Raw genomic sequence first — 23,914 nt, 5'->3', positions numbered from 1 at the left:
AAGCAACTGAACAACGCATATCGGACAATGATGATACTACCGCGTCTCATACGACCCAGCTAGCTTGAATGGATAATTTGCTATGCGTCATAGCGGCTAAAAATGAGGATTTGGAAACCCGTAGCCGACGCAATAACATCCGCGTTACGGGCATTCCGGAGTCCACAGACACGGGCAGGATGGAGATCTATATTGAGAAACTGCTCCAGACGTCCATTGGGGCGGAGGCCTTTTCGGCACAATTCATAGTGGAACGGGCACATCGATCATTGGGACCTGTACCTAAGCTTGGTACTCCACCGCGGCCCATCATAGCGCTTATTGAATTACCGTGACCACGACGTGGCACTGAGGGCAGCCCGCACCAAACAGACTCTGACATATAATGGTGTATCCTTTTCAATTTACCCAGACTTCACCCCACTTGTGCAGGAGGAGAGGCGAACATGTCTGGAGGTTAAGAAGAAGTTACGAGCTGCTCAAATAGACTACGCACTGTTATACCCGGCACAACTTCGAGTGACGCACCAGGGGAAGCAGAGATTCTTCACAAATCCACAGCATGTGGAGGATTATCTAAAATCTGTGAGAAGAGCGCAGCAGGGGGGAGGTGGCCGAGAGACTGCACGAGAAGAGGATCCACCGGAGGCTGATGAGGACGCTTGAGCAGATACACGGATGGCATAATTAGCGATTTGCTGTAATGCAGGGCCGATGGACTTTGTGGGGCACTACGAACTCAGGACATAAGTCACATCCTGGCTGGATTCAGTTTGCCATCCCAGTGGTAATGTATTCCAGGGACCGTTATCCCTCCCCGGCTGAACCCAAGGGCGGTACAGGAACTGAGGCTAGGGGGGGGGGGGGAGAAGCGGATGTGCGCTTCCTATATATCTTCCCATATGGGCATACCCCCGCGATGGACCATTCTTCTTAGGTACTGTTGGCTTTATTACGGGAGTACTGGAGGGAGGGGGGTGGGTAGATTTCTATGGCAAGATTGGGTTGCTCCAGTGGGAGGGAGGGGAGATGTGGGGCCCGTTGCAGTTGGGCTATTGTTCTGCTGATATGCATTGAGAGTTGGGGTAGGGATGGGGTGGGTGGGGTAGGGTAGTCTGACAGAGTTGGGGAATGTCAGTGGGAGGAGGGAGGGGCGGGGGAAGTCAGTGACTACAGAGCACCGAGCATAGCACAGGTCCGGATACACAGCCACTCACAGATCTATCATGGCATAGGGGAGACGAAGTTCTTAGCGGAGCTGTCTATATTCCCTGTAGCAGGGCATGGCTGAAGACAGGAGAATGTCCCATTTACAAGTGCTCTCTTGGAATATACGGGGTCTTAATGATGCTAGGAAGGGCAGATAGGTCATGGCTTACTTGGAACGTCAGCAAATTCACGTAGCATTGTTGCAGGAGACTCATTTAGCACCACGCCTGAGTCACACATTTGCTAGTAGATGGGCAACGGTAAGAGTGTTTTCTTCCTACTCATCCTATGCCAGGGGCACTGTCATATTGGTAGAAAAATCACTCCCCTTTTCGCTGCTTGGGAATATTAGCGATACATAAGGTAGATATGCCATAGCATGGGGCAGACTTGGTACTGACACGGTCACCACTGTCAATTGTTATGCGCCAAACGTAGACACGCCGGAATTCTTCTCAGTGTTGTGGGGGAAAATTGTCAACATAGGCTCAATGCACATAATTTGGGGTGGAGATTTCAATGTGGCTATGTCACCTACTTTGGATAGAGCGGATGGCTGTACACAATATCATAAAAAATCTAGGGATGTAATGCAGGGGATTATTGAAGAGGGTGGACTAGTAGATAGCTGGCGATTCTTGCATCCCGCGCGCAGAGAGGGAACACATTTCACATCTAATACTAACACTTGGGCTCGTCTCGATTACTGTCTTCTGTCTAGAGGACTCTGCACAGATATAGGTAACGCCTTACATTTGGCCAGAACATACTCAGATCATTGCCCTGTGCTGGTGCAAATACATATACCAGGTCTGGCTGGAGCTCGGCCCTCATGGAGGCTACAGCCCACAGCATTATTAGATGAAGTGTTCAAGACAGAACTAGGCGAAGAAATAGCTGCATTCTTCCCATGCAACAAGGGATCTGAGGAGAGTGTAGAGGTTATATGGGAAGCGTTCAAAGTTATGATTAGAGGCTATTGCATTTCCAAGAGTTTTGGAGTACTGCGCGACATACGAGGCTCCATACGTAAATTAGAGCAAGAACTGAAGCAGCTGGAAGCGCTGATGGTTGGATGCAGAGATGGACGGGCACATAAGGATTTTAGGGCCACGTTACCAAAGTTTGAAGAAGAGGCGGCAAGGGAGGCTAAATTCATGGGGAAGCACTGGGTGGCTCGAAGGTACTGTGAGGGTGAGAGACCGGGGCGAGCATTAGCGGAACTTACTAGGAGCCCTCGATTCGGAACTACGGTATTAGAGGTACACATGAAGAATGGCAGGACTTATTAGGACACTAAGGGGACATTGAGTGCATTCCAGAAGCATTATGGTGCGCTATACACAACACAGGGACAGACAGCGGAAGGGTACGGGATGTTTTTAGATGACGGAGCATTGTGTTGGCTAAGCGATGGGCACAGGGCATTTCTTGGAGCTCCTTTCGAGCTGGACGAGATCAAGGAAGCAATAATGTCCCTGAACAATGGCAAGGCGTCCGGAAGCGATGGGCCACCTGCAGAGTTCTATAAGCAATATATTGACATAATGGCCCCAGTACTCAAGGAAGTCTTTGAGGAGTCGCTAGAGATAGGGGTGCTGCCCGGCTCAATGCGGGAGGGGGTTATTACTTCGCTCCTCAAGCCGGGGAAAGATCCCACAGACTGCGATTCCTATCACCCACTGTCCCTCATCAACTGCGATGCCAAAATATTGGCTAAGGTGCTCGCCACGCGGCTTTCACTACTTGTGACCAGGATAGTACTCCCCGACCAAGCTGGGTTTGTTCCCGGACGAGCCACAACTCACAATCTGCGTACCCTTTTCTCGCTGATTCAGACTATAGCGCCAGACTTCCCAGTGGCGGCGGTCTTCCTGGATGCTACTAAAGCATTCGACTCGGTCGAATGGCCTTATTTATTTTCCGTGTTGAGCAGAATGGGGTTCCCCAAGACATTTATATCATGGATTCAGCTGCTTTACACACAACCCACTGCCAAGGTCCTCATTAATGGGCGGTTATCACCGCAGATATCGATAACGAGATGCACCCGGCAGGGGTGTCCACTTTCCCCTCTGCTGTTTGCTATCGCGGTTGAACCACTGGCTTGCCGTATAAGACAGCTCCATAAGGAAAGTGCGTTCAAGTGTTTTCAGCGACAAATAGGGTTGTCACTGTATGCAGACGACATGACGCTTTATGTTGCGGATCCCCAAACAAATCTTAACCCATTGCTGCGCGAATTCTTGGTGTTTGGCAGGATATCAGGAATACGAATAAATTGGGGCAAGTCGCAATTTTTTTCGCTCACTACTGCAGTGAAAGAGTTCCCGCTGGATTACCCATTAGAATGGTGCAGCTCGGACCTCCGATATTTGGGAATACAAGTCTCTAAGGACAGGGAGAAGATGCTTCGGCTGAACTATGGCACAGCTATTACCAAATTGGCAAATGATGTGATGCGGTGGATATCATTGCCAATCTCTATGGCGGGCAGAGCATCACTGATTAAGATGATGGTATTGCCCCGTTTTTTGTACCTGTTCCTCAACATACCCTACTTTCCAGGTGCTTTTTTTTTAAAACGCTGCGATCGGAGCTGTTGCGTTTGTTCTGGGGCGGCAAACAGCCACGCCTGAAGTGGACTGTCATAACGCAACCATATGATAAGGGCGGCTTGATGTGCCAGATTTTGAAGTATATTATATGAGCGCACAGGCGCATTACGTGGATGGCACCGACGCCGTATATGCCACAGCTGGCAGCGGAGGACTGGATAGCACACCCACTTCCGCCGGCTGGCCTTTTACATTGCCCTGTGGAGGCCATAGACACGCCGCTTACCACTGTGTCGTGCACAATAGATGCCTGGAAGCGAATAATGAAAACATTACAATTAAAACTACTATACTCGCCACGAATGCCACTGAAATACCATCCTAAGATGCCTTTGCTACAGGAGCCAGGATTTCAGGTTCTGTGCAAGAGACTTAAATTAGCTCAATGGGGGGACTTGTTTGCAGACGGGCAACTTCGCAGCAAAGAGTAATTGTTACGGGAGATCCAACCTACCCCACTAGATATATTTTACTATTTACGCTTGACTCAAGGGCTGAAGGGGGTGCTACCGGATTACCCGACCAAACCCGACATCACGCTCCCATTACATGGGATGCTGTGCTCAACGACCGCTAGGCATATAGTATCGGGCATTTATAGGGGCGTGAGGGCACAGAGGCAGGGGACCAATAGCAATGCTTGCAGACGATGGAGTGAGGATATGGGATGCGAAATAACGGAGGCGCAATGGAATTACTGTTGTGGCATGACAGCTAACATTTCAGCAAGCTGCCGACTTAAGATGATCCATTATAAGTTTTTACAGAGGCTGTACTATACACCAGCCATGAAACTCCGATTTCATTTGTCGGAGGACGACAGGTGTGCACGGTGTAAGGCGGAAGGAGCGGGATTCCTGCACTTAGCATGGGAATGTCCTGGAGTGTGGGAATACTGGACGCAGGTACACACGGCTCAGCAGGCAATGCTAAACCACACATTTGATAGGGATCCGCTTACTATGCTATTGGGACACACCAGACAGATACCAAAAACACACCGGAAGCTACTGGACATTAAACTGCTGCTGGCCAAGCGTAGAGTGGCCTGCCGCTGGGGGCGGGGCAGGGCACCGAAATTCGAGGATTGGCTTTCAGATGTTATACACTGTCAGGAACAACACATGGTACACGCGGAACTGCTGCCAACGATGTGCAGGCCTAGAGATATCTGGGGTCCACTACAGGCATATCTATTGGAGCGAGCTGAGACACAGGCCATTGCAGATATAGATGGGAATGGGGAAGCTAACGTTCCTTGAATATACTAACACCCAGCGTAACTCTTGGCAGTGGAGGGCGGGAACATGTCTAACGAGTTATGTGCTATAGGAATGCAATGATTACTTGCCTATTATGACTCATGACACTCACAGTAACTGACAGTGCGGGGATTACGCCTCATCTAGAATTACCTTGATGATATAGATATAATGTCTTCTGGATTATGACTCGTGGATGAGATGGCAGACTATGTGTGCTACAATTTTTACCCTGTTGAAAGACTTAAGCTACTATGCCATGACTCTTGTGCTACTGCTGATATGTGGAGGTACTAATGGAAGGAAGTCACCCTATGCAATTGATTCATTGGATATGTGCTTATGTAAATGCTCTTCTGGCTCTAATGTCACATGATTTTCTATGTCTAAGTCTCTGTATTTCAAAAAAGCATAAATAAAGTTAAAAAAAAAACATTTCTAGCTTATGGAGTAAGGTCAGCATGAGAGAGTAGAGAGCCATCAAGAGCGGGATGACTGGGACACAGTCAGAGACATGATCATGAAGGACATGATTAAACATTGGAAAAGGGAAGAAGATTTTGTTATCATCTGTGTAGGCATGAGAAACCAGAGAAGAAACAAATGCTACCAAGCTATGTAGTATAGAAAAAAAAAGTAAAGGGCCAAGCAGTTAACCCTGCAACATGCCCACTGGTGATGGAGTTGATGGTGAGGGTTATATGCAACATTACATTTCACACAAAAATGTGTCATCTTTTGCCTCTGTCTCATCATTGTAAACCAAAACTCTCATCAGTCCAAAGCCTGAATGGTTCTTTTCAACAGAGACAAGAGTCTTTCCAACCTCATTACCTTAGCCACCAATTCTGCTTAACACAACATGCTCAAAATCTATAAAGTGCACCTCTCCTTCGACTTTGCCAAACCCTGATTAATGCCTTACTACTGAGCAAGAAAGGCTACTGCAACATCGCCTCCCATTATGCCTTAAACCTATTGAACAAGTCCTCGATTCGCTACCCTCACGTGGTTCAATATTCCAACATTCACCTGCCTCACATCTTATTTAAGTATTCAAATTGATCCTTAGGCTTACTGTGCTAGACTTTGTTCTGCATTTCTGGTTGCCTTTATTGATTACAAACCTAGCTTTACGTATCCAGCACCAAGCCACCCAGGGCAACTTCTTGTACTGCTCGTGAATATTAACACAACTCACCATGTGGGTTTTCTGCCCATCGTTTTTGAAATTGACAATAAATTTTTGTTTAACTCGCGAGAAAGCAGCACCGCCATTTTCAACACCAAATATCACTTATGATGAGATATTGCAAGCCTGATTGGAAAAAATGTAAGCTCTGACAACTAGGTGTAAACCAATACTTAGAATTTGATTGAGACTTTGCTCGCTTGGTAAAAACTTTGCACTACCCTAAAAAATATGACATCTGCCACCGCCCTGGGTATCTTGACATCATTCTCAAATACAAACGGCTTCCACTGGAAGCATTTTGCTGCCTAAACATCCCCAAAGTTGTATGTGTCTGCAATGAATTCGTTGTGGTTGATAACGTTAATTGTTGTGTCAACTGCTGTTAGTTGTCATGTGATGTTTTATTTACCCTCACTCACAAACTCTAGCTTTCAGTTATTTACCATCCACATTTTGTCAGGATTTGTGATTTTAATGTTCCTTCTTTAAGAACCTAAGTCTAAAAGCATGCAGACATCTAGGCAGTTGTAAATTTGGCTAATGCTTTACTAGGACGCCTGAATTTCTCTGATTAACAGAGCCCTCACACATACTCAAGCAGCATTCACCATGTGATGCCTCTAATGCCATGGCTAATCTACATGATTAGGGTAAATGCGCTTTGGTACAATTGTCCCTTATTCCTTCACTTGGAAATATTTTTCAGTGTGAAGAAATTTCTTCCCGTGCATCCGTGAAAAGAATGGCATTTGCTCCACAATTTATGGACACCTTCTGTGGGGAACTTTTAGAAGTCAACAAGTTTGGGGAAAGCATTGGCCCTATACGTATATACCACAGAGTCAACCCAGTATGGGTGCTCTCCCTATTACCAATGCCACCTCTCATGAAAATAGGAAAAAACTTTTTTCTCCACCCCGTCTCACACTGAACGGTTAACTGCAGACCTAGAGATCCACATAGTGTGAATCACAATTGGGGATTTGCGGGCGCAAGTGCAACATTGTTTACCCTAAATGTCAACTAGTGGAACTGAAATATCTGGGAAACAACCTTTACAACGCAACTTTTACAACGCACTACCATTACAACAAAACTTTTACAACGCAACATCCATTACAACGCATGCATTTACAACGCAACCATTACAACGCGTGACACTACAACGCACACCACTACAACGTATGTCATTACAACTCAGTCATTACAACGCATACCATTACAACGCATACCATTACCATCCAACACTTACCCTACTGTTGCACCCCCTGGAGTTAGAATAGTAATGTTTACCCCTACACTATCCAACACTTACCCTACTATTGCACCCCCTGGAGTTAGAATAGTCATTTTTACCCCTACACTATCCAACACCTACCCTAATGTTGCACCCCCGGGAGTTAGAATAGTAATTTTTACCCCTACACTATCCAACACTTACCCTACTATTGCACCCCCTGGAGTTAGAATAGTAAATTTTACCCCTACACTATCCAACACTTACCCTACTGTTGCACCCCCTGGAGTTAGAATAGTAATTTTTACCCCTACACTATCCAACACTTACCCTACTGTTGCAGTCCCTGGAGTTAGTGTAGTAATTTTTACCCCTACACTATCCAACACTTACCCTACTATTGCACCCCCTGGAGTTAGAATAGTACATTTTACCCCTACACTATCCAATACTTACCAAACATGCAAAGTAATGTAATACGTTGTAATGGTATGCGTTGTAAATGTAGTATGCGTTGTAAAAAATGCGTTGTAAAGGTATGCGTTGTAAAAGTGTGCGTTGTAACGTCATACATCCGAAATATCTTCAAAGCCTGTCTATGAATAGTTTTTCAATCTTTACTTTTTGCTTAAGTAGTCCCGCATTGGGGGATATTTACAATGACATGGCGTAGCACTGCGCCGCAAGCAATTTTGCTGTACCGAGCGGCGTCATTTTAAACATGTAGGGATGCTCCGTATTTACAGGAATACGGCTCACCCCTGAACTCTCCCCTGGGCCGGTGCAAAAACTGCAGCTGTGTGCCAAAGCAGGCACCCGTGCGCCATGGTGCAAGGGTACAGGCATTGCAGGGAGGATTGTATTTGTGCAGGAACAGAAACCTTCCTGCACAAAAACAATAATTAATAGCGTTTTGCTCCTTCTATGTGTGCTGAAGAATTCAGTACATATAGAAAGAGCAAAAAAGAGGAGAAATAAGGGTATTCTACCTTGTTGCACCACTTTAATGCCTCCCCTTGAAAGGAATTAGTTTTTGATGCTGCCTCAGATTTACCAATTTTTGTAAATCTGGGGCAGTGTCAAAAAGCCATGATGCTCTTGGGGTATACACGCTGGAATGGTGGAGTAGCGTGCGACCTACGGACCCCTTATTTAACACGGCTCCCTTGAGCCTTTCAGCTGATGAGCTGAGGTAACGCCCTACGCGCCTGGAGAGGTACCATACCTGAGAACACTTTGGCAGCCTGCACAGCAACCCCTGAAAACCGCCCTACACTCTGCTGATGAAGGACAATAATCCTGAAACACCGGTGTCCAGAGTTGGCCTGCAACCTTGCAATTACACTTCGATTCTTTTGAAAAGCGTACCCGCTTTCAAGAAAACTGCATTAACCATGATGCTCTTGGGGTATACACGCTGGAATGGTGGAGTAGCGTGGGACCTACGGACCCCTTATTTAACACGGCTGCCTTGAGCCTTTCAGCTGACGAGCTGAGGTAACGCCCTACCCGCCTGGAGAGGTACCATACCTGAGAATACTTTGGCAGCCTGCACAGCAACCCCTGAAAACCGCCCTACACTCTGCTGATGAAGGACAATAATCCTGAAACACCGGTGTCCAGAGTTGGCCTGCAACCTTGCAATTACACTTCGATTCTTTTGAAAAGCGTACCCGCTTTCAAGAAAACTGCATTAACCATGATGCTCTTGGGGTATACATGCTGGAATGGTGGAGTAGCGTGCGACCTACGGACCCCTTATTTAACACGGCTCCCTTGAGCCTTTCAGCTGACGAGCTGAGGTAACGCCCTACGCGCCTGGAGAGGTACCATACCTGAGAACACTTTGGCAGCCTGCACAGCAACCCCTGAAAACCGCCCTACACTCTGCTGATGAAGGACAATAATCCTGAAACACCGGTGTCCAGAGTTGGCCTGCAACCTTGCAATTACACTTCGATTCTTTTGAAAAGCGTACCCGCTTTCAAGAAAACTGCATTAACCATGATGCTCTTGGGGTATACACGCTGGAATGGTGGAGTAGCGTGCGACCTACGACCCCTTATTTAACACGGCTCCCTTGAGCCTTTCAGCTGACGAGCTGATGTAACGCCCTACGCACCTGGAGAGGTACCATACCTGAGAACACTTTGGCAGCCTGCACAGCAACCCCTGAAAACCGCCCTACACTCTGCTGATGAAGGACAATAATCCTGAAACACCGGTGTCCAGAGTTGGCCTGCAACCTTGCAATTACACTTCGATTCTTTTGAAAAGCGTACCCGCTTTCAAGAAAACTGCATTAACCATGATGCTCTTGGGGTATACACGCTGGAATGGTGGAGTAGCATGCGGCCTACGGACCCTTTATTTAACACGACTCCCTTGAGCCTTTCAGCTGACGAGCTGAGGTAACGCCCTACGCGCCTGGAGAGGTACCATACCTGAGAACACTTTGGCAGCCTGCGCAGCAACCCCTGAAAACCGCCCTACACTCTGCTGATGAAGGACAATAATCCTGAAACACCGGTGTCCAGAGTTGGCCTGCAACCTTGCAATTACACTTCAATTCTTTTGAAAAGCGTACCCGCTTTCAAGAAAACTGCATTAACCATGATGCTCTTGGGGTATACACGCTGGAATGGTGGAGTAGCGTGCGACCTACGGACCCCTTATTTAACACGGCTCCCTTGAGCCTTTCAGCTGACGAGCTGAGGTAACGCCCTACGCGCCTGGAGAGGTACCATACCTGAGAACACTTTGGCAGCCTGCACAGCAACCCCTGAAAACCGCCCTACACTCTGCTGATGAAGGACAATAATCCTGAAACACCGGTGTCCAGAGTTGGACTGCAACCTTGCAATTACACTTCGATTCTTTTGAAAAGCGTACCCGCTTTCAAGAAAACTGCATTAACCATGATGCTCTTGGGGTATACACGCTGGAATGGTGGAGTAGCGTGCGACCTACGGACCCCTTATTTAACACGGCTCCCTTGAGCCTTTCAGCTGACGAGCTGAGGTAACGCCCTACGCGCCTGGAGAGGTACCATACCTGAGAACACTTTGGCAGCCTGCACAGCAACCCCTGAAAACCGCCCTACACTCTGATGATGAAGGACAATAATCCTGAAACACCGGTGTCCAGAGTTGGCCTGCAACCTTGCAATTACACTTCGATTCTTTTGAAAAGCGTACCCGCTTTCAAGAAAACTGCATTAACCATGATGCTCTTGGGGTATACACGCTGGAATGGTGGAGTAGCGTGCGACCTACGGACCCCTTTTTTAACACGGCTCCCTTGAGCCTTTCAGCTGACGAGCTGAGGTAACGCCCTACGCGCCTGAAGAGGTACCATACCTGAGAACACTTTGGCAGCCTGCACAGCAACCCCTGAAAACCGCCTTACACTCTGCTGATGAAGGACAATAATCCTGAAACACCGGTGTCCAGAGTTGGCCTGCAACCTTGCAATTACACTTCGATTCTTTTGAAAAGCGTACCCGCTTTCAAGAAAACTGCATTAACCATGATGCTCTTGGGGTATACACGCTGGAATGGTGGAGTAGCGTGCGACCTACGGACCCCTTATTTAACACGTCTCCCTTGAGCCTTTCAGCTGACGAGCTGAGGTAATGCCCTACGCGCCTGGAGAGGTACCATACCTGAGAACACTTTGGCAGCCTCCACAGCAACCCCTGAAAACCATAATTAGAACAGACGAGAACACCCTGCCTAGGGATATAATGGCCCTTGCTAGAGGGTCCAAATGATATATAAACTGGGGTGATTAAACTAAAGGCTAACACAGTACACAGCAAGCAACATGGTCAATTCAAGTAGGCTCCACCAAAGATGTATTAGGAAAATATATGTTTTTATTTTTCTTGTAATTGATATCACACAATAATTTTTTTTAAATATAAAAAGATGAGAGGTAAATTATCCTTAGGTTTCACATGATATACTTTGGAGCATAAAAAGCAGGTCCAGATCTGATAATAAAGTGCAAAAAAGGAATTAATCTCACTACATAGAGACCTACCCAGTAACGACCACACTGCAATCACACTTACACATTCACTCCTATGTTTTCTCACTCTATCTCATTCTATCATTCAACTTTTAATCTTCCATTCATTCTACTAATCCTAGCGTATGCAACACATCAATGTTCACTATGTTCCATGAGTCGGGGTGTTATTTCAGGCAGATGACTTTTACAGCGGTTCCAGAAGTTCTTAGGGCAAGGGATATATATGTATATATAACCCCTGAAAACCGCCCTACACTCTGCTGATGAAGGACAATAATCCTGAAACACCGGTGTCCAGAGTTGGCCTGCAACCTTGCAATTACACTTCGATTCGTTTGAAAAGCGTACCCGCTTTCAAGAAAACTGCATTAACCATGAAGCTCTTGGGGTATACACGCTGGAATGGTGGAGTAGCGTGCGACCTACGGACCCCTTATTTAACACGGGTCCCTTGAGCCTTTCAGCTGACGAGCTGAGGTAACGCCCTACGCGCCTGGAGAGGTACCATACCTGAGAACACTTTGGCAGCCTGCACAGCAACCCCTGAAAACCGCCCTACACTCTGCTGATGAAGGACAATAATCCTGAAACACCGGTGTCCAGAGTTGGCCTGCAACCTTGCAATTACACTTCGATTCTTTTGAAAAGCGTACCCGCTTTCAAGAAAACTGCATTAACCATGATGCTCTTGGGGTATACACGCTGGAATGGTGGAGTAGCGTGCGACCTATGGACCCCTTATTTAACACGGCTCCCTTGAGCCTTTCAGCTGACGAGCTGAGGTAACGCCCTACGCGCCTGGAGAGGTACCATACCTGAGAACACTTTGGCAGCCTGCACAGCAACCCCTGAAAACCGCCCTACACTCTGCTGATGAAGGACAATAATCCTGAAACATCGGTGTCCAGAGTTGGCCTGCAACCTTGCAATTACACTTCGATTCTTTTGAAAAGCGTACCCGCTTTCAATAAAACTGCATTAACCATGATGCTCTTGGGGTATACACGCTGGAATGGTGGAGTAGCGTGCGACCTACGGACCCCTTATTTAACACGGCTCCCTTGAGCCTTTCAGCTGACGAGCTGAGGTAACGCCCTACGCGCCTGGAGAGGTACCATACCTGAGAACACTTTGGCAGCCTGCACAGCAACCACTGAAAACCGCCCTACACTCTGCTGATGAAGGACAATAATCCTGAAACACCGGTGTCCAGAGTTGGCCTGCAACCTTGCAATTACACTTCGATTCTTTTGAAAAGCGTACCCGCTTTCAAGAAAACTGCATTAACCATGATGCTCTTGGGGTATACACGCTGGAATGGTGGAGTAGCGTGCGACCTACGGACCCCTTATTTAACACGGCTCCCTTGAGCCTTTCAGCTGACGAGCTGAGGTAACGCCCTACGCGCCTGGAGAGGTACCATACCTGAGAACACTTTGGCAGCCTGCACAGCAACCCCTGAAAACCGCCCTACACTCTGCTGATGAAGGACAATAATCCTGAAACACCGGTGTCCAGAGTTGGCCTGCAACCTTGCAATTACACTTCGATTCTTTTGAAAAGCGTACCCGCTGTCAAGAAAACTGCATTAACCATGATGCTCTTAGGGTATACACGCTGGAATGGTGGAGTAGCGTGCGACCTACGGACCCCTTAAAAAGCCATGGGTGTTGTGCAGGAACACCCACTGCAACACCCATGACACGCCCCTTTAACGCAGATTAGAACATTGGAATGTTGGGAGCTCCATTGCAGACAATGGAGTGCTCCCTACTTCTACGGGCCGGTAAAGGCCCGCAGAGCAACATTCCAATGTTCTACAAAGTCTTCTCGAAGCTCGAGGGGATTTATATCCCCTCGAGCTTCGAGAACCCTTTTTTAAATTTGTTAGAACATTCTGCCCTCTAGTGGCAGAATGTTCTAATAGCCTTATAGCCCTTCGTAGCAGGGCTTTACCGGCTATTAAAGTCCCGCTGTCTCTTTAAAGTCCCTCGCCGATTCAGTGAGCCTTTAATAGCCGGTATTGCCCGCTACGGCGGGCTATAAGGCTATAATACTGCGTGAAAGAGGGCCATATTTTCAAGGCGTTGTAAAGCCAAGCAAAGTGGTTTTGCGTGGTCTTTTAAATATGGCCCAGCACACTGTGCCACTGGAGCATCAAAAAATGAGCCCTGGAGCTTATAAATATGCCCCATTGTTTTATAATGTGATTTAGGAATCTCACACTGCCATATGTTACATAGCCATTAAAAGATTCTGTTTCAGAGAGAAAGACTGCATCTTAATTATTTGAAAATATTTTCATGCATTTTCATATGTTGTCTATAGACACCAACTAAAACATCATGCTGATAGCATTGGCTGGTTGATGGTGAATGCATCTAGTATCTATGCAATGTTAAGATTTTAAAATGTTTTATCACACAGCATTGAGAAATCTCACTGGCTGATTTACCTGACCGAAACACATCGACACACACTAAACTGAACCATAGCGTTTTAATGGAAATGCAACTTAAGGCAGCATGTTAGGATTTCTAAATTCAATTGTATTCACCGACCTGTTGTATGTGGTCACACCAAGTGGAATTCACCAATCACACCGTAAGTACTAGAACATTGTCAATCTCATGAGTCTACTTTGGACCCTCTAAAATGACACCATATTGTTTTACAACCCTGTAGCATAAGTTCAGTACATCTCACAATGATACATTACCTATTAGCTTCTAGTGTATTAGCGATACAGTATTGCTTGTGAATATCCATCAGACTTTGTTGAATCGCATACTGAGTAGCAATAGCGTCATCAAGGTCGTCACTTGAAGAAGTTTCCATCATAGATTTCTATTACAAAAAAGGACAAAAAGCAACAAACAGAATCAATTTACTGCAATTTCTATGCAAGAGTGTAGTTCTACAGAAACAGGTCACAGCTTCACATGGCAACTGTGTATAATGCAAATTTCAAGTTTAGAGCATAAATCTTCATGATACTTGTTGTGAAAGTAAACATTTATTCTGAATTATCTAATCACTAATTTACAAATAAAATGCCCCCATTTTTTGTTAAAATATTTGATTGCAATAAACTGCAAAAAATTGTTGTGCTGCAAGCACAACTCCTGAATACACAACTGAAGTCGTTGTATTCACCATTAGTGAACATTTTGGAGATTTGCTCGTCGAAATGCCCCCATTCCTGGAAATATCAAAGATGGGGTAAATGATGCATAGACAGTCAATATGTTTCAGTGAGCTATTTGGTGTTATTTGGCTAATGGGTGTCTTGCTCTTCACCAAAGATAGAAACGAACCCACATACCAATGATCAGTTAGCAAACACGGAAAGTCAGTTGCCATCTATCTGAGAGACACAGGCGTTCGATTCTCCTCTTTGTGCTGTTTCTTTAGGTGTTCTTGCTTCTTTAGTAGTGTTTTGGCTTTCCAGATCGTTATCTAAAGTTTGTAAATTTCACAGTTATCACATGCGGCCTCCCACTTGATAGTCCTTGATTTGTTTTTTTAAAGTGTATGGTGCTCACAAGGATGCACCCCCAAAGCAGCTAATAAATATATTTAATAAAATGGTTAATTGTTTTTCATTCAAGTTATTATTACTAACATTTTTATTCAGGTTGTGTCAAACTTTGCCATTGAAGAGAACGGTTCCCTCACGATACGGTTGCCACGCGCACAAAACAAAACTCTGACTTGCATGTACTGTTAGTGTCAATTTTAACCAAGTGTGCATGTACAGCGAATTTAATTAACGGAACAGCCTTTTTAAGAAATAAAAGAGTTTGGGTGATGGAGTTTTCGTCTATCAGTGTGTTATAATTCATTCATGTACGACAGGGTGGAAGATGGTGTACCAAATGTAAGGGTTTTCCACCAAGATATTCAAATTTTGTCCACAAAAGTTGCTGCATTCATCATGGAAGTAGCTTCTGTACTGAAGAAACACTCAGGCTGAAAACCCACTATTGTCACTACTGGATGAAATTCTATCAGCAAATGTGGCATTCTAAATGAACCCTCATAGCGGGGGTACATTTCTAGGACCCACACAGCTAGCCTACTAACATGCCTGGAGGTTTCCCAGCATATTAAAAACACTGTACTAACTTTTAATGACAATGATAGCTCTGGCACATGCAGTGGGAAATTAATACTGTAGGTCAACTTGCACTGTTTGCAGTAGATGTACCTTAAAATAGTGGTGGTCAGATGGAAATGATGGGTAAGTTTCCATTGGCAAGGCATTGGATTTGCACAGGTACAAGACATATATCCCATTAGAGTTACTTGTGGTAAATCTGTGTTTTGTTTCATGGATTTTACATATAGCCTTTATTCTAAACCAGTATACACAAAATGATGGATGGAATGCTTGAATTAGTCTCAGGCACTGGTCATTGCTTTGGGTTGCCTCCCAGGCCATTGATAATTTTCACACAATACCACCTTTGTTTGGACCCAGCCATATGCAATTCAGTCTTGACTCAACTTCAATCATAACAGTTCAGCCCAAACTGCCAGCACAGGTCTGCCTGAAACAGAACACAAGCAACCCAATATCGCTTATCACTGTTTTTAGGTCTCATCAGTTGGATACTGCATTGTTCCAGTGGTGCAGTGTGCAGGGGACCCACGTCTGGGTCACACCAAGTGCACAGAACGCACGTCTAGTCACACCAAGCAATGAGATAATCAATGGGGTGTGAAACTTCTATTCACCTCTCCTAACGGGATAATTTCTTAGGGTTTTAAAAGGACTTTCACTAACTAGAATGCTCTACTGGCATGCTTTATCATCGAGCGCTCACCCAGAGCACCTGGAGGTCTATGCCTTTCAAAGGAGGGTTCTCTTACCAGGGGTATTGCTAGTGGGATCTGTGTTATATCTAAAATTACCTCAAGTATCCTGGTGCAATGTATTCAATCTATGGGTACTTGGGTAAGTTCAAAAGCAAGAAAGATACCAATAGGGGTAAATTACTGGTCCCCTACATCTCAATCAAAGGGGTCTACATGTTTCAGCCCTCTAAGCCCGAGATGGGTCTTGTGACTTTCCTCAGGACCTATAATTAACAAACCTCTGTTCTCCTAAGTGTGAGGATAATGCCCTACACTAATTGTCCATAAATCCACTATTAATGGTTTACAAATGTGTCGTAGTATGCGGGGTGATTACATCGATCCAAGCAACACACATACTGACACACTCCTCTGGTTCACTGTCCCTTGAGATACGTGTAAACATGGAGAGAAGCAAATACAAGTAATGAAGAAAGGTAACAGTCGTATATACCCTGGACACATTGTCCTGGAAAGGAAAGCCATCTCACCAATTGTGAGCACTGCAGTCTCTATAGTATCGTAACAGCAGACACAAAAAACATGCAAGATGCAAAAGCGTAAATCTTGGAGGCTATTCTATCGGTTATAACTGTCATAGTTATGAACTCTGCACTCAACAGTATCCTGAATAGGATAACGTCATGCATTTTCCTCCCTGGCGGATGCTCTCACTTTAGCAAACAAGATAAGAGGTGTTGTGTGTGGGGCAAAGGTGCACTTTAGTGATCAGAAAAATATATATTATGGGCTCTAATTCATCATTATTAAAATGTTAGGAATTCAATTCATATTCACATTCCTAATAATTGCCCGAGCTAACATATTACTCCTTATTGTCATAGTTGTATGTCATTTTATATACTCTCGCTTTAAATATAATGGCAACTGTAATAGTGTAGTAATTTACTTCAAGAACAAAAGTGGTGGCCATCAGGTATATAAAGTACCCTGCAAGAGTTTCTAGCTGTCCTTGAAACAGTTTTAAATCTGACCTGTCACCAATGATTTCAACCTTGGAGGTTCAGTGAGACCCCATCTGTTTTCCCAGCTTTGGCCATGACTACGAATTGCACAATACTGGCAGGGTGCAAACTCTGCATGCTAAATTTACATTAGCACGGGGGTAACTTCTTGCAAGTGGAGCAGTGCAGTTTAGATTCCACCCTTACACACCATAGAAATGCAATTATATATGTGCATTTGATGCTATGTTTACTGTGTGCCTTAACTTTATTGCTGTGTATGAAACATTTAAACTCATTACTGAAATACATTCACTGTAGAACTAGAGAGTTATATATATGTGCACTAATATTCAGTTTAAACATGAAGACGTATTTTTATTCATGTTTTGCATTCATTTCTAAGGCTATACGTGTACATGTATACCCATGTACTCCAAGTGCACATTAAATGTTTGATTTAAGTTAGCCTGACTACAGACCTTGGTCGAATTGCATTTTGCTTCACCGGCGAGTTTTCTCTTTTATTTGCAGGTTGATTATGATGATTTATGTTAGCTAGAAAAAGGCTTAGTGTTTTGTATTAGACTGCTGATAGAGAGGGGAAAGGGGAATTTGACAGTAAACGTGGAGAAACAATGGTTGAAAGAGGCCTTCTGTTCATCATGTACCAGGACGGCAAGATGTTCAAGGTTGGGAGCCACATTTTCAGTTTGACATGATATGAACCTGAAGCCATTTGCAGATGCACTCAAGTAGTATTCCTATTGGTCCCTGGCGGTGTGAAGAAGATAAGAATGTTTCTTAATCTCATGTTATTTATTAATTGGTGTTTTCGTTAAAGTTAGGAGAGATTCCCCTTAGACATAGGGCCAGATGTAGGTCGCCAATTACTGGTCGGTAACGGCCGATTTCGGCCGTTACCGACTGGTAATTGGTTTTTGAGATGTAGGGGGCCCGAATTTTATCGAATCAGTAAATTTACCGAATTGGTAAATGTACCGATTCGGTAAAATACCGAATCGGTATATGTACCGATTCGGTAAATCCAGATGTAGCTGGCACCTCAAAGAGTGCCACAGGCCCTTTAGGAGTCGGAATTTACCACCCAATCCTATTGGGTGGTAAAATACCGAATTCCAGTGTACATGCACATCTGTGCATGTACACCTATGCCATGTGACACACAGACATGCCTTTAGGGCATGTCTGTGTGCCACATGGCACACATGCCTGTACTTGGGGTGCTAGAGGGTGTCAAAGTGACACCCCCTGCACCCTTGCAGGATTCGGTATTTACCGAATCTGTAAATACCGAATCGGTATTTCACATTGAATCCTATGGGCTTCAAGGCCCATAGGAATCAATGTGAAATACCGAATCGGTATTTACAGATTCGGTAAATACCGACTCTTACAGAATCAGTAATATTTTACCTACATCTGCCTCCTTCCTATTTACCGACTCTTAAATACCGATTCGGTATGAGTCGGTATTTAAGAGTAGGTAAATAGGAATTACCTACATCTGGCCCTAAGAGAGGTGTACACCTCTCTCCTTGCCCTATTCTTGCAACTGTGAAGGTTATGCTAAACACGTATTTCCTTTTTCGTTGTACTTCTACTGGAGTCTGATCCTGCTGACACCTTCTTTCTTTATGCTCCAGATTTAGAGACCCTTGATATATGATCCTATATTTGATCTATGTTTAGAAGAGAGGAAAGAAGTTTCTTTATGAACCACCTGTTTGCTTTAATTTTGGTTTATACTATTATCGCAATTTGATTTGTCATTCTATTGCGCCTTAACCTACTGAGATATTTCAGCCTACCTTACCTGTTGCTGGATTTAATTAACGTATTTTTGGTTTGCAGATATACTGGGTTGATTGGCAGACTGTAATAAACCCCTTTAACTATATTCAGCTATTTATGTTCCTTTCTGTGGAGACACATGACATTGGCTTCACATGTTAGAAATGAATTGCTGATGTTTTCTCCCTTTCTATGCTTCATGTCAACTAACAAAGGTTCATACGACCAATGGGGGAAAATCTTTGATGATTTGACTAAGGGATAACATTATAGGGCCCAGTGCTCCATCACCAGTTCCGTGCTATTCCCCTTGGAATAAGGAATAACCGTATGGGACCGGATTTACCAATTGTAAAATTACACTGAATTCTCAGTTTCATGGGGTTTAATGCTGCAGCCTCTGTGTGGGGGCAGGTGGAGGAGGGGGGTGAGGGGAGTAGGGAAGGGAAGGAGAAGCTAATGGAAAGAGGCTTGGCTGCAGCCAAAGCCTCATGCAATTTTTCCAGGTGGAATTACTATCCGGTAAAATTGAGTCCACCGTTCCAATACTTAGGAAAACCATTTGCTGGAACACGGGCCAGCTTACAATCAGGAGGAGTAGAATTCCATTCAGTAATTTGGCTCCAACTGACTTCTAATCAGGGCCTAAGTGGGATGTTAGCTATCCTGATGGGTTTGAGGGTCATAGGATATGAAACAGGTGTGGTCAAAACTTGTTTGGGATCACAACAGTGGTGCCAAGTCCTTAATGAAAACCATGGCTGTGGTAGGGAAAGCAAAAAGTAAATCCACAAAACATCACATATTGCCTGTGCTTTTTTTGTAACAATAGTGTGGCCATAAGCTTCTTGGAAGCATCAGTGACACCATGCGGTCATCCATGTGAAGGACATGGCAGATGGTAGTCATTTCACATTCGCCCCATCCAAAGAACTTCCTGAGGAATTGGAGGTTAAAAACAATGAAAAGAAGTGCTCCCTCAGCCCCATCCCTTGCAACTATCATCAGAAACCACAAGATCAATATCATCTCCTACGCCAACGACACCCAGCTCATCCTATCCCTCACCAAAGAACCCAACATCAGCAGACACAACTTCCAAGAAGGGATTAAAGCCATCGCCACTTTGATGAAGAAGAGCTGCCTGAATCTCAACTTCAAGAAAACAGAAGTCCTCATCCTTGGTTCCACGCCCTCCGCATGGAACAACACCTGGTGGCTGACCGCCCTCAGGAACACCCCCACCCCGTTGGACCATGCACGAAACCTCAACATCATACTAAACTCATCACTCACGATGAACTGCCAGATCAATGCCTTATTTTCAGCTGGCTTCAACACCTCTGTATACTCCAAAAAACGTTCAGATGGATCCCATCCGAATCCAGAAAAACCATCACACACGCCCATTTCAAAAGCAGAGTGGACTACGGCAACACTCTCTATGCCGTAATCAATAAGAAACTACTTTGCAAACTCCAGAACGTCCAGAATGCCGAGGCAAGAATGATCCTAGACATACCCCGTCACAACCACATCACCCAAGACCTCAGCGATCTCCACTGGTATCCCATCATAAGAAGAATAACCTTCAAGCTCCTCACTCAAGCATACAAGGCCCTCCACCTAATCGGACCAGCATACCTAACAACCGCCTCTGGAGTCAAGCTAGCCTGGCTGATGAAGGGTGTTACTCAGAAACCGGTCCCATGATGCTTGTTTCCGGTTCAGGGAAGACCTGGCTTGGCAGTTCGGGCTGGACTGTTCCCATGAGGCACAGGGTCAAGACTGATTTGCATATAGCTGGGTCTAAACTGAGGTGGTGAAGTGAGCTAAAGAATGATGATGGATAAAACCCAGATCTGTGACTGAGGGTGAGTGTCTGAAAAGTTTCAGCGCTCCGTTGATCATCTCTCTGTGTTTGCTACGTTTATAGTGAACCCCAGAGTAAGGAAGAGGTCCGCTAAAGTCTGGAGGTGGGAGCCAACAGTCTGGGGCAAGGCTACCTTCAACAGACAGTCGTCGAGGTAGGGAAAGACTATCAGGCACATGCATCAAAGGATTTTGCGATCGCAAACGGTGCGAATCGCAAAAATCGAACGTTTGCGATCGCTAAATCTGGTTTTGGAATGCATGAAGGGGGAAGGCCCTCGCAATTTGAGAATTCACAAATATTTGCGAATTCTCAAATCGCAATTGTATTTAAGGACTCGCATTTTTGTAATTCCTTAAATGCAATGCATGACACTTTAAAAAATTGCGAATTCGCAATTAGGGGGAGCAAATTACTATGAAGTTGAACCTCATGGTAATTTGCGACAACTTTGAAAAATGCACTTTTGTGCATTTTTCAAAGTTTCATGTTGTGCACACACATGCCCTTAGGGCAAATTGAGAATGTCTTCCCATTCATTCCTATGGGCCTCTAGGCCCATAGGAATGAATGGGGAGGTATTTCTTAATTGCTACTCGCAATTTGCGAGTCGCAATTAAGGAATATTAAGAAATCGCAATGTATTTAGCGATTTCTAGATGCATTGCATTTTGCAATTCCTTAATTGCGATTCCTTATTTTTCGCAATTAAGGAATCGCAAAATGCAATATAGTCCTAGTCATAATCATAAGTTCTTATATAGCGCACGATTCACCAAAAAGGTCTCAAGGCGCTTATGCATGTGCCTGTAAATCCCCTAACCTGCGCAGATGACCTGTGAAAACTGCCCTCACCTTGGTGACCACCCGAGGGGCGCTGGTAAGGCTAAAGGATAGCAGGGTGAACTGAAAGTGCTCGTGGCCTACCTTGAGCAGCGGGTAGGCAAGATGAGGATGTGAAAATACGCATACTACAAGTCAAGTGCTACCAGCCCCTCCCCTCGGTCTGGGGCAAACAAGACATGAGTCAATTAAGTATCTTGAACTTTTTGAGAAAGAGATTGACAGTTTTAAGGTCTATAATAGGATGAAGACCCTGGTTCTTCAGAAAGTAGAGAGAAAGACAACCACTGCCTACTTCTGATATCAGAACCCTTTCTATAGCCCCCTTGGCCAAGAGAGCTGTAATCGCCTCTTGGAGATAGATGAGATGATCCTCTGCCAGCTGTCCTTGAGATGGCAGTAAAGGGGGAGGGAGAGAAGATTGGAAAGTGAGGAAGTAGTCTGAATAATCTGTAAGACCCAATTTTCTTATGTTATGGACTACCAGTGGAGGAAACAATGTTGTATTCTCCCTCCAACTGGGCACCCATGATCTTGCAGAACCATGCTTGGAGGACTTGGAGGCTGCAGCTGCCAGCGGTTGGTGGTGGATGACTTCTGGTTACCATTCCCAAGGGGTCAGAATGCACTGCGCCCACGTCCTTGCATAACTTTGGAAGCCTGTGGGGGACGGTGGCTGGGATATGGTTGGCACAGTGGTACGCACCTAAAGATGAACTTTGCTGCACCCCTTCCACCTTTCACTGCTTGGGAGAGGATGGTCCGGGCCTCCTCCGCAGCATGTGGCAGTACTTGCGCAACCATTTCCTATTGGATATGGGAGTAACAAGCATAAAGTCATGCGGTTTTCACCGACCGCAATGCCAGGTCCAGCCTCTTGAATTACTTGTCTGGGGGAGCTGCAGGGAACGCAACATGGGAAGTTAAGGCTTGAACTACTATGCACTCAGAGATTGGGTGTTGGCTGAGGGAACTAGGATCACCTGGGAAAGGCTATGGCGGCGGGCAATTGTCCTGTTCACATGAGCCCCTGTGCTAGGCTTGGATCAACTTCCTTGAAGCACATCACTCAGTGCTACATTAAAGAACAATACAGGTTTGGATGAGGAAGCTCCAGGCTGAAGCACTTCAGTCGAGAGGTTAGTCTTGACTGCCACAGAGGGAAGTTCAAAGTCAAGAGCCTCTGCTGCCCTCTTAACCACCATTGCATAAGACACTCCCACCTCCATAGCCAAGGTAGGTGGAGAGAACCAACCAGTATCTGGAGAGGTGTCGGGTCCACTGGTCTCTCCTAGTTCCTCATACCAGTCCAAAGTCTCACCAGGGGAGTACAACTGGTGTTCTAATGGGTCCAGTGACCCTTCCCCCATGAATGTATGTGCCACAAAAAAACTCAGGCAATGACCTAGAGCCATTCCAACTCCAATAAGACTGGGGCTGATGACGTAAATGGGCGCTGGCAAAGCTGGGATCATCGACGTCGGGACCGGCACAGGAGAAGGTCACGTTGGCATGACCAGCGCTGTTCTGGATTTATGAGACCCCACTGGAGCCATCAACGTGGAACCTGATGGCACCTCCTCCGACCCTATGGGGCCCAAAGATGCTCCGGAGGGGTCAGCCCACTCAAATACATGGCACATGGACTCTTAAAGCTCCTTTATTTGAGCAGGGGTCACTCCGGATCCCAGAAACAGTGAGGCACAGAGTCAGGCCCTGCAACGGCTCCGCAGAACAGTGCCTGGGATGTGGATGCTCCCCACTCTCGCCAGCTTTCGATGAACGACGTGAAGTCGAAGTTCATTTAGAATTCTTCTTCTTGTGCCTCTTCCTCGAGTGTCTCGAAGATTGCGTGGAATGAAAAAGAACTGATGTAAGGGAGCCTGGGAGGCACCTATAAAGGTGATGACGGAGATGATGTTAACGACAATGCACGGAACTGAACAAAGCCACCCGACGGCGGGCAGGGGCAATGCTCATGCAAAGTTCCAGGGTCCAGTCT

The 23,914-nt window shown here is 45.5% G+C and overlaps 1 protein-coding gene across 1 annotated transcript in view; it reads right to left on the bottom strand.

The window, feature by feature from the left end:
- ASB14 (ankyrin repeat and SOCS box containing 14) overlaps window positions 1-23,914 on the bottom strand; it is a 141,743-nt gene that overhangs the window by 100,500 nt on the left and 17,329 nt on the right. Inside the window, exon 2 of the mRNA XM_078662379.1 lies at window positions 14,276-14,403. Within this exon, the coding sequence (XP_078518505.1) occupies window positions 14,276-14,397 (122 nt within the window). The 5' untranslated portion in view covers window positions 14,398-14,403. The remainder of the gene's footprint in view (window positions 1-14,275; window positions 14,404-23,914) is intronic.

This window comes from Lissotriton helveticus, chromosome 9, assembly GCF_964261635.1.
Source record: "Lissotriton helveticus chromosome 9, aLisHel1.1, whole genome shotgun sequence".
In the NCBI taxonomy this organism is placed as follows: domain Eukaryota; kingdom Metazoa; phylum Chordata; class Amphibia; order Caudata; family Salamandridae; genus Lissotriton; species Lissotriton helveticus.
The sequence above is the reverse complement of the archived record's forward strand: the minus strand, read 5'-3'. Positions and strand labels throughout refer to the sequence as shown.